We start from the raw sequence: 13648 nt of genomic DNA, 5'->3' as shown, positions 1-13648 counted from the left end.
CTTTCCAAAGACTTAACCGTCTGTCTTGTATTTTTAGTTTGTGACAATCGACGAAAAACCAAGTTTTGGAGCTGTGAACGATTACTCCAACGTTTATTTTGCTTTTTTGCCATACTCGCATTTCTTCGTTTACGAAACAAGAAAGAAAGAAATCATGTCGGAGCGTTTGAAAAATACAAATCGGGTCTCAAATGAGGATATAATCGAAGATCTCACCAAGGATTTGAAAACAGCTTTTACCACTCAAGATCCAGTTGAAGAGTTCGTTATAAACCCTGATTCCAGTGCTGAAGAGTACCCCACGTCTTCCGGTGACGCTCCAGCAGCAGCAAAATCTTCCGGTGATGATTCTTTTTTTAATTTTTGTTATGGCACCACCTCAACATCTATAACCCCATCTCACGAAACAAAGGCGTAATTGTTACCTCTGTATTGTAATTTTTATCGTCATAAACTAATTAACTTCCCTATAATTCCTGTTTTATGGGACGATCTGCCGGTACTCAAAGATTACAAATGGGTGACTGCAATGCGATATGTGCACTTGTAATTTGATATTACAGTTAATTATTGTCTTTTTGTTGATGTGGTTTCCAAAACCATCAATTTATTTAATAATAATTATCCTAATGCTATAAACTTCTTGAAAAAAAGCAATAACATAATATACATAGATATAAGGACCTACCAACAAATTAAACTACTAAATAGCATGTAGTTAAAAGCAGTAGATCTCCTTATGAAAGAGTTTGTCCAGGGAAGAAGTGTGGAGGCTTTTAATTGGCATCTGATTAATCATATTTAAATCCATGTTGTAAAAGTCATTACTGCCCTAATAAAATAAAATAAGTACTGCTACAGTATATATTTCTGCTATCAAGCAATAATGCGAGCATTACTGCATTGGTACATGACACTTGTCTCAGTGTGACAGATGCAGTGTCAGCACTCTTCAAATCTTTGCGATTTAAAGCTTTTTGGTTGCCACAACATTTGCGCGACTAAATTACCGATGAGACTCATAATCAAATGCTTATTACGCGTTATTGTCCGATCCCCGATGATATATCAATTTTATTGCTGCATAACTGTAATAACAATTAAAATGAAAAATTTATTCCTTTTTCCAGACATTCCATCTGCTAACCTCGACAGTAATTACAAAGACCCAGATGAAAAGGAACAGAAAGAAACTGAGAGTGATACTGATTCCATAGATGAAGTTTCTCTGAAGGACGCAGAAGTTGACCTTACTGATGACCAGAAAGCAGAAAGACAAATCATCGCAGAAGAACTTAAGAAGAGTGGAAACGAGGCTTTTAAGGATGGTGATTATGAGAGGAGCATAGAGAAATATACTGAAGGTAAACTCTTTTAGTGGTCGTAGAGTTCTTGTTAAACAGTTCATCCAGGGTAGTAGTGCTACATTACCTATTTCTGCCACCAAACAGTAACATTATGCTATAATGCATTCCAGTTTTTGAGGGTAAGGTCGCTGTGGAAATTACTGGCACTTATGTCCAATAACGAAACTATATATACATATATATATATATGGAGCCTATAATTTGCAAAAGTAAAAATGGTATTTTGACTTACAACTTATGTTGGAGGTATCGAAATATTTCTCCCAATCCGAGAATCGAACCCGGGACCTCTGCGTCGCAGACCAGCATGGTAACCGTTCGGTATGCAGTTGTATGACGATGTAGTAGTCATTACAGTCGTATATTACCACAACAATATCATCAAGTGAATGCTATATTGAGTGTGTGCGTTATAATGTTAAGACCTTATGCTGGCACTCGTCTTTTTTTAAGATATCAAGTGCGGGACGAACAAGTCGTGCGCCTGGTGGTAAGCGACGCGCCTATACATGACAGTTCCAGTGCCACTTAGAGCTTTTAATCGCAAAGATCTTAGAGACACTGCCACAGTGCCCTTCACCCCTTCAATACAATTGGTCTACTTTCCCGATCGGTTCACATTCACTATTCGTCTACTTTCCCGATCGGTCCACTTGTTTTTCCGATTAGTCTATTTCCCATTTCGTCTACTTTTTTTTGTAACATCAAGTGACGGGACGAACAAGTCGTGCGCTTGATGGTAAGCCACACGCCTGTCCTTAACAGTTACAGTGCCACTCACAGCTTACTTTCTTGTTTGGTCCACTTTCCCATTTTGTCTACTTCCCTGTGTGGTCTACTTTCCCGTTTGGTTTACTTTTTGTCATTTGGTCTACTTCCCTGATCGGTCTACTTTCCCGATAGGTTAAAAGCGCGCTGCTGGCGCTGGTGGATTGTAATGTCGTAGGGAGAGTGGCAGTCTCCGCAGCTAGCGCGCCTCCGTACTCTTGCTTAGTAAGTTTAACGTTCAGAAATCAAAAGGGTAAAGAACTAGTGGTAATAAATCCAGTTTTATAAATACTTATTCCGGTTTTAACAATATTTATGAGCTTTAAAGTGTTTATCGCACAAGAGATTTTTGGTAACTAAAAAATAAACTAAAAAACTAAAAAACGGCTTAAAAAAATAAGAGATGTGTTCGCTGGCGCGATCGGGCAGGGAGTGACGGCGGAACGAAACAAAATCAGAAAGCAAGACAAAAGAACTGTGGTACAATCATTGACTTACAAATAAATGGACGACGGGTCTAATACAAAAACCACGAAAAAAATGTCCCAAGTCAACCTATTCGAAATTTAAATTGTAATGTCATCGCAGTATCGCGCTGTCAGTCGAACAAATGAAGACTAAAGCGGAGTTTGGCGCTCTGTATACGATTTTAGCGCCTTACAAGTGCGGACACTTTTTAGCGCGGACCCGACGTCCATATAATTGTAAGTCAATGGGTACAATTCTATATTTAAATTTAAATACGAGTGGCCAGGAACCGGAGAAAGGTGGGATGACGAATTAAGGAGGTCACAAGGTTTACTTTAATGATGCGTCCACTCAGATAATCTCAGTACAGAGTACTAAAAAAACTAACCTCAAACGTTTGTGAAATCACATCTATTTGTCAAGTTTTATTGCAATCGGTTACCGGAACGTGCGCGAAATCGGATTCACCCCCTAGTTTTTCAGCCTTAGAGGTGGAATATTTTCTTCAAATTTAAATAGGACCACTACCGTCTCTTTCCAACAAAAAAACCATTAAAATCGGTTCACAAATAATCGGAGACATACACTATATATAGTTCGCGTAACATATGTATATACAAAAATAAAATACAGTCGAATTGGGAACTTACTCCTTTTTTTTGAAGTCAGTTAAAAAGTAAGTGTCTACTTGATTTTGTTTTTTCAAATCATGGTTAACGTAAAGCAAATGATGGCCATTATCAAAAATATAAAAAATGTACTCCTCGACTATCTTCAATTACGCAGTTACAAACTGCCTTTGAAAATTTGTAAAACGGATTTTTTTTCCCTAAAATTATATTAATTTACGTGCTTTAAAGATGGACCATTTGGACAAGTGGACCGATCTGGAAAGTAGACGAAATCGAGAAAGTGGACCAATTGGACAAGTGGACTGATCGGGATAGTAGACCGTTAGTATCGAAGGGCCCGACACCTTGAGATATAAGTTGACAAGTCCCATGTGCCTGTAATTCCACCAGCACCCTAACCCTTCCAAACCGGAACGCAGTAATGCTCACAATACTGCTTGGAGTCAGACATAGGTAAGGTGGTAGTACTTCCCTGGACGAACTCTTTCACAAGGAGCTCTACTGCTACTCTATGTGTAATCTATATGTAGGCTAACTATACAGTGTGTTCATTTGCATTCTCGCCATATTTAAGAAATTAATAATAGAAATAATCCTAAATCATCTAAAAATATTTAAAAAATTATTATGTTCAATATTCTGGCTAATTGTATCTAGTAAAGTTTTGCAAAATTGTCTCGAAGTCGTATGCACCGCGCAAGGGCAGTGACTGCGCCACCCGTTGAACCGAGCGACACATAATCTTCTCGATCGCTTATTTACCTATTTTTTTATTGACTGAAAAAAGCTTTTTGTAACTTAGATTTGGTACTTACCAAGTTTAGGTTACATGAAAGTATTGCTCAAAGTACCTGGCTCCACAGCCACTGCAGAGATTCGCACTCACGTTCTTTTCAACATTAGACTCCACAACTTTGAAAGCAGAAACTTCGACACTCGTATCCTCCGCGTAAACTAAACGTTTCACATCATGCTATAAGAATAGACACGCACTTGTACTTAATGGATTACCATGCAGGTTCTGGGAACCTGGTAGCGATTCTTTTTTGTACTACTAACTCTTGTTTACATACCAAACCACGTGGCATTTCGTGACAGACTAGAATAGAATGTGTGCGGAATGTCAGCATGACGTAGACGCAGTACGGGAAGCAAGATCGACAGATCTTTCAGTAATCCACAACTCGACGTATGATCTGAGCCATACGAGTATCGAAGAAGTGTTTCTTATTGTTACAGGTTTAAGAATCTGTCCACTGCAATTCTCGCAACAACGCGCGGTTTTGTACTGCAATCGCAGTGCTGCCAAAATGAAGCTAGAGAAGTACAACAGAGCTATCAAAGACTGCACAAAGGCCATTGAACTTGATGACAAATATCTCAAGGCCTATATCAGGTATGTTGCATTTGTGTGATGTATAATAAAGACTGTTACTAACGTTGCGCGCGCCGTGATAAGGCCGCCTTTCACTTTCGTCTATTTCCGCCGAGCCGCACACGCATTCCTTCGTTCTCAGATTTTTAACTAGTTGTTGGGCCTGAATGGATTTCGAGGCAAAATGTTGCGCTCGCGCCTTTAAAGTACTTGTACTTTCTTTCGTAAGGGCGCGTTACCATTATGTACTAACGTTTTATTTATTGTCGCGTCTAGCCTGTCCCCATATCACGACTATCTGTCGTGGTCGTTTATTTCATCGTTGAAAGAACGTCGTGTCTAGCTTTTTCCCACTAGATCGAGACGACAATTTATCGGTTCACGGCAGCCGCCTCGTTGTTTGCACGACAGAATCGTTTGAAGGTGTCATCAAATTTCTATCGTGACTTTTTATTTATCGTCGGACGACTATCGTTCTAGCTCTTTCCATTGTCACAACAGTCTGTCGTCATAACGTCAAAAAGGTCGTGAACGACAGTTAATCGCGTTAGTGTTGTTATATGTGTGAACAACTTAATACAAGTCACGACAGTTTAAAATGCACGACTATTTGTCGTTACGACATAATGGGAACGCGCCCTAACTTAATAATCTTGTATTATAGGAAATGAATAATTCATCATAATTTAAAATTATGTATTTAAAAAAAATATTTAATTGCGAATTCTTTTTTTATACATGACAATTGCCTTCAAATATAAACTATACTTGAATATCATTCAAAGTAACATTGTAGAAAAAGAACTAAATATGCGTTACACCATTTTGACGCTTATAGCTTCAATTATAAAACTAAAAAATATTTAATTTCAGGCGAGCCCAATCTTACGAAGCAACGGAAAAACTAGACGAGAGTTTAGCAGATTACAAAAAAATATTAGAAATGGACCCAACACACAAAGAGGCACAAAAAGCAGTTGTCCGTTTGCCACCGCTCATCGAAGAAAAAAACGAAAAGTTAAAACAAGAAATGCTAGGCAAACTCAAAGACTTAGGTAACATGATTTTAAAGCCTTTTGGTTTGAGTACAGAAAATTTCCAGCTAGAACAAGATCCGGAATCTAAAGGATATAAGATAAATTTCAAACAATGATTTGTTTATATGTATATAAATTATGTTATATAAATAAACTTGTATTATTTGTATTTAAGTTATTTCTTGACCTTGGATTCAATCCTTCAGCTAAATATTAGAGATAAAACGGAAGTTATTATTTATACAAAGGTCAAAGTTAGCTAGTATAGGACACTATAAATGAAACACAGTAAAATTCACTCTTTGTCCTTATATTGGAGACCCCAAAAATCATTACATCAAAATAAACTTCGAAGCGTTTTAAAATTTATATCACGGGTACCTGTAAAAATAAAGAATAATCAAATTAACTTCGGACTACATGTCGTCTGCCGCCCGATACATGGTCACCATTCTTTTGGGAATTCGCACTTGACAACGAACTGTGAGGTCAATTCAAGTTTCTATTCCACAAATCCCCACTGGTAGGGATCTTAATATTTTATTCAATTTCATTCAACAAATTCCCACTAACGTAGTACGTACTTGATACGCAGTGGGGATTTGTGGAGAAAGTTCTCACAAATTTATTATATTGTTTTTAGATGACAGATTCGTGGTTTGCGATAATTTAATATTTTAAAGGAAGTTCAAAACTTTTAAATTGAAAGAAAACACAATTAAAGTGTCACACGCAAAACAGGCGCCTTGACGTCGAGTTGCGGACACCAGCCCGTTACACCAAGTACCAAGTAATCTAAGTGTCGTGTGGTTGACGTGGCAAAGGCGCTGAAAATAATTTAAGTATTTTCGGGAAACCACGAAAATGTCACCTAAAAATTTAATATAACAGGTAAAATAGTATCTTGGTGGGGATTTCTTTCCACAAAGTCCCGTTGCGTAACAAGTTCTGTGGGGGTTTGTGGAATGAAATTGAATAAAATTTCATTACTCTCACCAGTGGAGATTTCTGGAATATACCGATTCTGCAATGCTTTGGGCGAATATGCATCTTAACGTACGGTACGTACGGTGAACGTGAGTGGACCCTCTGGGCGGTATGGAGCGGTATGTCGGTTTCGCTGCCGCGGAACTTCACACTCGGCGGTGTATAGCGCGATTGTTTCGCTACCCACAGCGGTAGGTTTAGGGGGTATTCAAATAAGAGATATAATTTGTTTGATTACGCCTTAGAGAAATATTTCGTATCCTTTGTATAACAACGCCTTAAGTGATCATATGTCAAAAATGCTTTAACCTCCTACCTACATTTGTACTCGGAGTAGTACATAGAAATCCAAAAATTCTCCTGACGTAATTACAGGTGCCAGGCTTACAATTTCTCTAATACCATTTCTATGCTTTCTAAGTTGTCAAAACAATAGACAAAGGTCCTGTGTCATCTGTAATTTTTTTCTAAATAGCATCTGAGGGAGCACGTGCAAGAATGCGTCTGCGCGAAGCTAAATTAGTCAGTCTACATCATTCCAAAATTCAATAAATTAAATCACTTGTCTAATTAATAAATTGTGTAGATAGATATTTTTAAGAAAAAAAAAATACTTAGCGAAAAATTACCTAACAAACTGTATACCAACGAACAAATGTAGATCGTTGATGTTAAGTATGCCTACACATGTTCTTTACAGAGTACATAAACTAAATCTTTCAAATATTATATATATTTTTGAAAATTTTCGATATACCTACTGCTGGTATAGTCTATACCATGCCCATTCCGTAGTATCTATCGGTAAATAGGCGGGTTGCAAACACTAAATTCTGGTTCGACCAATTACCTTGCTTATCATTAGCATTCTGGCAACTAAGGACCTGTGATCTGAGTGACGGGTGTTTGAAGTACCTCTAACTCGACTACAAACACGTCTACGTGAATGCGACATGGATCTCACATGTCCTCACGGTAATGATGATGAACTGGCGAATACTTCCGAATTATCAAAAATGCGGCCGAATTAACGGCTTCTCTGCGGTCATTGTTAAAAAAGAACAAAAATTGGGAACCAGAACCTGTTGAATGTTTTGCAAAAATAAAAACTTATCTCACTACATGACCGCTAATGAGTGCAATGAGAAGCCTGATCATGACCGCTAATGAGTGCAATGAGAAGCCTGATAGTAGTAAAATAGCTATATTATTACATCTTCTGGGTGACGAAGGATTGGATAAGTTTGACACGTTAGACCTGACAACAGCCGATAGAAAAGTGTACGCCAAAGTAGTTCAAGGATTGGCCGATTACTGTACGTCGAAAACAACTAACAATAAAAAAGATTTAAGTGAGAATATAACTAATAATAAAACAAGTAGAAGTGGAAGGAGTATTAAACTTGCAGCACATTTGGCAGATTATAAAATTTAATATTAGTTTAATTCAGAAAATTTTAATTTAAAATTGAAATAAATTAACATTGTAATTGTATTGTAAGAGATTAAATTACTTAATTATCAACTAGAAAGCTTGAACTTTGTTATTTTTCAAAATAACGAGGATGTCGTGATTGAGACGTCACATCTCTAATTTCAAAACAATATGTTGTACGTAACTGAAGATGGAGGCAAAGAGCGTGGGTTTGTGAGTTGATACAAATTAAAACTTATTTAAACAAGTGTATTCTTTTCACTTCTTTGACAGAAGTCTCTGTAAGAGCTAAACGGGTCACCTACCATGGGTTTTTATCATCCAAGTACGCAGAAGCTGTATAATAAACCTTTAGTATAAAGTTTTTGTTTCAAACCTTCGAGGTGTTAAACCTCGTGAATGGCAAATTTTGAATATCAATCGGAATCTTATTATAGAAGTGTATACATTGCCCTTAAATGAATTTGAGACTTTATGAGGACGACTGTAAAGAACAACTGGTTTATAGGAAATGAAACTATTTTTCCGGATTTAAATCACGTATATTTGGTTTTTCAAACAAACCGACGTTTGCACGACATGTATCACAACAGTGACATGTCCCATGGTCACGGTTGACTGAGTCAACCGTGACCATGGGACCTGTAAAGGGCCCGAAACGTCGGTTTGTTTGAAAAAACAAATATACGCGATTTAAATCCGGAAAAATAGTTTCATTTCCTATGTGTAACAATCGCGAAAACCTAAGAACTCGATAACAACTAGTTTATTTTAATTCCTCGTATTAATGTTACGTCTGCCACTATTTTTCATTAAAAAAAATAATATTTTTCTTAACATTTTCATTAATGTACAGTGACGTTAGTGTAAGGATGTTAATCTCTTTAAACTTATGTATCTCTCAAAGACACTCAGGGGCCCAGATTGTAAACCTTGGTGATTTAAAGCTCTGAGTGGTACTGCAACTGTTATGGACAGGCGTGTCGCTTATCACCAGGCGCACGACTTGTAGTTCCCGTCACTTAGTTTTTATAAAAAAGTTGTCATTGCACAGATGAGGCATTGTTACACCAAGTGTGCAAAATAAACAGTTATTTGAATAATTTATAGACGTAGGCTTGGACTCCACCCCTATGTTGAGGATATTATAAAGATTCTTATGAAGCATTCCACATTTATATGGCGAACGGCTATGGAGTGGAATTCCCAGCCTGCAGACCTTTTCAAGGCGAGAGGGAATAGGCATTATTTAGGTGTGTACGCTACATCGTCCACCTCATCGTCACTTTCCATCAGGTGAGATGGATGTCAAATGCGCACTTACATTTGTATAAAAAAAAAAATTGTTTTACTTACCGTAATGTTGATTTACCATATCACAACTGCTTTTTTCGAAACGGGTAGTGATTATCAAACACGTGGCAGCGCTTGAAAGTGCCCTGCCTCGATTGACAGCGCCATAGGTAACTGTAATTAAAAAAAAATTATACCTCCCTATCGAGTTCAATTCCCATATAGGTACCTCCTTTCTCTGTACCTTTATACAAGGTTGTTTGTAAAAGACTAACAACCTCGCATGACTACTTTTTTACAGGCCTACCGCTTAACTGAGTCGTCGCCTGAGGTAGGTGCGCAGTGCGCGGGGAGCGACAGTTTACGTAACAGCTATGTCGCGCTGCACACGTGATAATTTCAACAAGATTTTTCTGACGATATTCAATAGCAAGTTGAATGAAAAACCTGTGTAAGGCCGGATTCGTTGGTTTGTTTGAAAAAACAAATGTACGCGAGTAAGACCCAGAAAAGATAGTTCCACTTAAAATCTTAACTATAGTGTAATTAGACGAGTGCTGTAACTCCATACAAAAGTAGCATCGCGACTTGTAAGTCCGGCGCTCCGACGCTCACCGTGTATGGACCAGGACCCCGATTCAGAACTGTTCGATATTTTAATGAAATCGTTCGGTTGGATCTCGTTCTCGAATCGAAGGGCGCTTTCAGAGCTATTCAGTTAAACTTTCGCTTCGGATTCCGATACGATATCGTTATCCAACAATGTTTACGGAGTTAGTCGGTGAAATAGATTACAAGATAAAAATCTTTTTATATACATTTTCAAGACTTTAAAGGCCTAAAATATAAAAAAATAGTCTTACATTAAAATAAATTAATAAAGTTGAACAAAATCGAGACTTTATTAAAAATATAAGAGATTTCCCAACTAACATGTTATTAGTACTTACCTACCCAGCTTTCACATAAGTGTACTTTACCTAATGTAAGGCTTTATTGAACAATAAATTCTTGCTTTGTAAACAATTCGGACGTTGGGTAACTATCATTCGATAACTGTGTTTTGTAGTCTTTTCCGGTCGAGAAGTTCGAGTAATCGTACGGTAGTGACGTCATTTCTTTTCGGTTTCGAATACGACAGTTTGACGTCCGAATAAGACGTGTTGTGAATAAAAATGAAAATAAATCGTACGATATCAAACCTGGGTAACAACCATTTCTGCCGCCAAACAGTAATGTGGGCATTATTTCGTTCCGGTTTTGAAGGGTAGGGGTGATTTGTCAACTTATGTTTAAGGGTGACGGGCGCAGTGGCAGTGCCGGTCCGGTCTTTGCGGTTTAAAGATCTGAGTGGCACCAGAGAACAAAAAAGTAACGAGGACATTCTCCGCCCCTCCCTAGCTTTAGATACCGCACCACACCCCGCACATTGACGGTCACATTGACTGAACGGCGATAGGGCTGTCGGCAAGACGTTTTCGCGCTAAGACGGCTTTGACATTTGAATATAGTTTTCATTTATTCATTTAAGTTGTACGTTATTAAATAACATCGCTTTATGTTACTATATATAATGGTTGTGAATTGTGCTGTATACGGCTGTTTATCATTATCTGAACGGGATAAAGAGAGGAGTTACTTTCGTTTTCCGATAGACGAAAAAAAAAACAAGTAAAAAAGAACTTGTCTGAGACTCACTCAGTTATTGTTTTCTTCATTTATTTACTGCAGAGTAATATAAATACAGATTTATTATATCAATATAATGAGACGCCATAACTTCGTGAGCTAATAGACAAGGGTTCTCGAATTTCCAATTTGTATTGCCGATAAATATTACGTAGTGAATATACCTAATTATTAATTAGGTAATGATAAACTTGGACACGCAATTTCAAATACCTTGGTTACCTTATTTAGAAGTACCTGTCCAAAATATAACATTTTAAGTGCTTTTAATATGTTTTGAAATAAATCTTCAATATTATTCTAGTTAGTGAATTAATGAAAACTATAATATTAAATCGATTTAAATACTTAATGAACATGTGTAATTATTAGGATTCTATTAATAGAATTATAGATAACTGATTCGCGTTAAAATTGTCGCTATGTTACCGCTCTGACCACGTAATAGTACGAGAAAGTAATGGGTAACCCTGCCACTTTACGCACATATTTGCGCGTGTGTAGGTATCGCCTTGCTGTATGTAGTAGTAGTAAGTAACTAACTTTCGACTGTTGTATGGAGTGTCCGGGGTGTGGTGGCACTGCAACTGTTATGAACAGGCGTGTCGCTTATCATCAGGCAGACTTGCTCGTCCCGTCAACTGGTATTATAAAATAACGAAAATTACGAGTTTCATTGAAGTAGCCAACAAGTGCTTCAAATTTATAACTGTTCAAGATTTCATTTCTATTTTTTAAATATACTCTCTTAATCGAGATACCAATACGCGAACCAGGTATAAAAATATCAATACGTAATAAACTGCATTAGACAAAGTTTATTTCAATATAGCACGAGTATACTGTGATAAATACATTACTTTTTCAAATTATGTTTACAATCCGTAAGGTACAATTAAAATAATAATGTGACAACCCTATGCTCCGAACGAAGTGTAGGCATTCCGCGCTAAACCGGGCGGGAGTTGTCCTACTTACTTTTATTATACTGTCTTAACTGTCAATGTTTTTGACCCTAACGGTATAAAAAAGATCGTACTTTCATTATTACTTTACTTGTAGCAAAATATAACCCCATGTACTATATTAAAAATCAATTGTGGTATAGTAGGTACAGTCAAGAGCACATCAAACTTGAGACATTGAAGTTTGGACCGTTCTTACTGTAAGAGGTATAGAGTTGAATTTAAATCTTACCCGTACAACACCCTTCTTTTGAAGGGTGGGAAATCTTTATAGATACCCCAGAGCCCAGGAAGACTCAGGGGTCCTCTCGCCGACTGAGTCGGCGCCGTGGAATAGGTGAACATTCACCACGACGCCGTCCGGCCGCCCTAGCTTGCGCCAGGGCTCCCGCGCCAACGGAAGGGCGGGTCGGTTGTCCTCCGACCCCCCCAGACGATCGAGTCCGTGCAATGCTGGCTCCGGAGTTCCTGTCCAGAGCCTGCTGGCCTCACTAGGGGATCAGGCGAGCAGCGAACTGCCTTTGCCTTCTCCCCGTAACCCGTACAACACCCTAACAATTTGTACTGATAACTAACACCGTTAAGTTCCTAATTGAAGGGTACATTTAGATGGCATAAAAAATCTCATGTCTCACGGTCGGTAATGCATTTGGGGCATAAAATATATTTCCTTAGTACCGCAAACGTCTATAGACGGTAACCAGTATCTATTAGGTGGACCTTTTTACAATTTTCCGATAGTAGATATATTATTCGTTGATGGTATTAAATTGTCCCTGAATTGCACTTTCTTGTTAATAAAAAAAATATATATATAATATTATTGAACGCCACTGTACTTTTAACAACGTATCCTTTGCAACTGTTGCTTCGATAATATGCCACCTTTTTCAATGCAGTAAAGACCTTTTACTTTAACTTAAGGAGGGTAGCTTCGAAGACGATGCAGTGTGTGTGAATAATGGACAGCCTGCACTATTAAACACTCCTATAAAATACTCGTAAAATAAATTATAATAGAAATCTAAACACACCTCATTAATAAAGTAGTAATTACGTTTCATAATTGCTGTAATTTATACACGTGTATTTCTTCCACCGGCAGACGTGTATTCCGGGGCCGCAATCACCAATAATCAATACACGTCACTGGTAAGGATTCCAAAGTTCTAGTAGCTGGAGCTAAAACAAAAACATGTTATATAGTATAGAGTACATAGCGATGAGACGACTTGTATTTTTTTCAACTCGAGTTAACGTGATTGCTAACTCGCTAGCGATGGGCGAGTCGAGTTATTTAACTTCTCTTTAACTCTCTTACTCCCACAACCAGTCAAATAATAACCGCGATAAGGAGGTCAGTATTTATAAATAGTGTGTAAATTTACCAGCGCCTAGCGCCGCAGCGGCGTCGTCTGCGGCGACAACGCGAGCGGCGTCGGCGACAGCATCGCTGCAGTACTTTATACCGGCGGTCGTTTCTCCGACAACGTTTAAATTGCCCGCTTCTTGTGCGACACCGTCTGCATTGTCAAATTTACAATTACACAGCAGCAGTTGTTAGAGACACAGTTTTACAAACCGTACAGTCACGCAACGTATGTATTTGCGCAGAGCAGCGGCGGGGTACTC

At 38.0% G+C, this 13648-nt stretch overlaps 1 protein-coding gene and 1 long non-coding RNA gene across 2 annotated transcripts; one reads left to right on the top strand and one right to left on the bottom strand.

Annotated features, from left to right (window-relative positions):
• The first annotated feature begins 58 nt into the window (after positions 1-58).
• LOC113233990 (tetratricopeptide repeat protein 1-like) lies at positions 59-5763 on the top strand. The gene is made up of 4 exons (XM_026469220.1): positions 59-341; positions 1131-1364; positions 4475-4631; positions 5484-5763. Exons 1-4 carry the CDS (start codon positions 155-157, stop codon positions 5761-5763), a joined length of 858 nt encoding a protein of 285 aa, XP_026325005.1. The 5' UTR covers positions 59-154.
• A 140-nt stretch (positions 5764-5903) lies between these two features.
• On the bottom strand, positions 5904-13557 carry LOC113233991. Its single transcript, XR_003310766.1, has 4 exons — positions 13405-13557; positions 13051-13198; positions 9426-9536; positions 5904-6028 (listed from the first exon to the last, which is right to left on the bottom strand). It is a non-coding gene; the product is annotated as an uncharacterized LOC113233991 (long non-coding RNA).
• Between the last annotated feature and the right edge of the window lie 91 nt (positions 13558-13648).

Source organism: Hyposmocoma kahamanoa, unplaced genomic scaffold, assembly GCF_003589595.1.
Source record: "Hyposmocoma kahamanoa isolate Upper Pololo Valley unplaced genomic scaffold, ASM358959v1 80180, whole genome shotgun sequence".
Lineage (NCBI taxonomy): Eukaryota > Metazoa > Arthropoda > Insecta > Lepidoptera > Cosmopterigidae > Hyposmocoma > Hyposmocoma kahamanoa.
The sequence above is the reverse complement of the archived record's forward strand: the minus strand, read 5'-3'. Positions and strand labels throughout refer to the sequence as shown.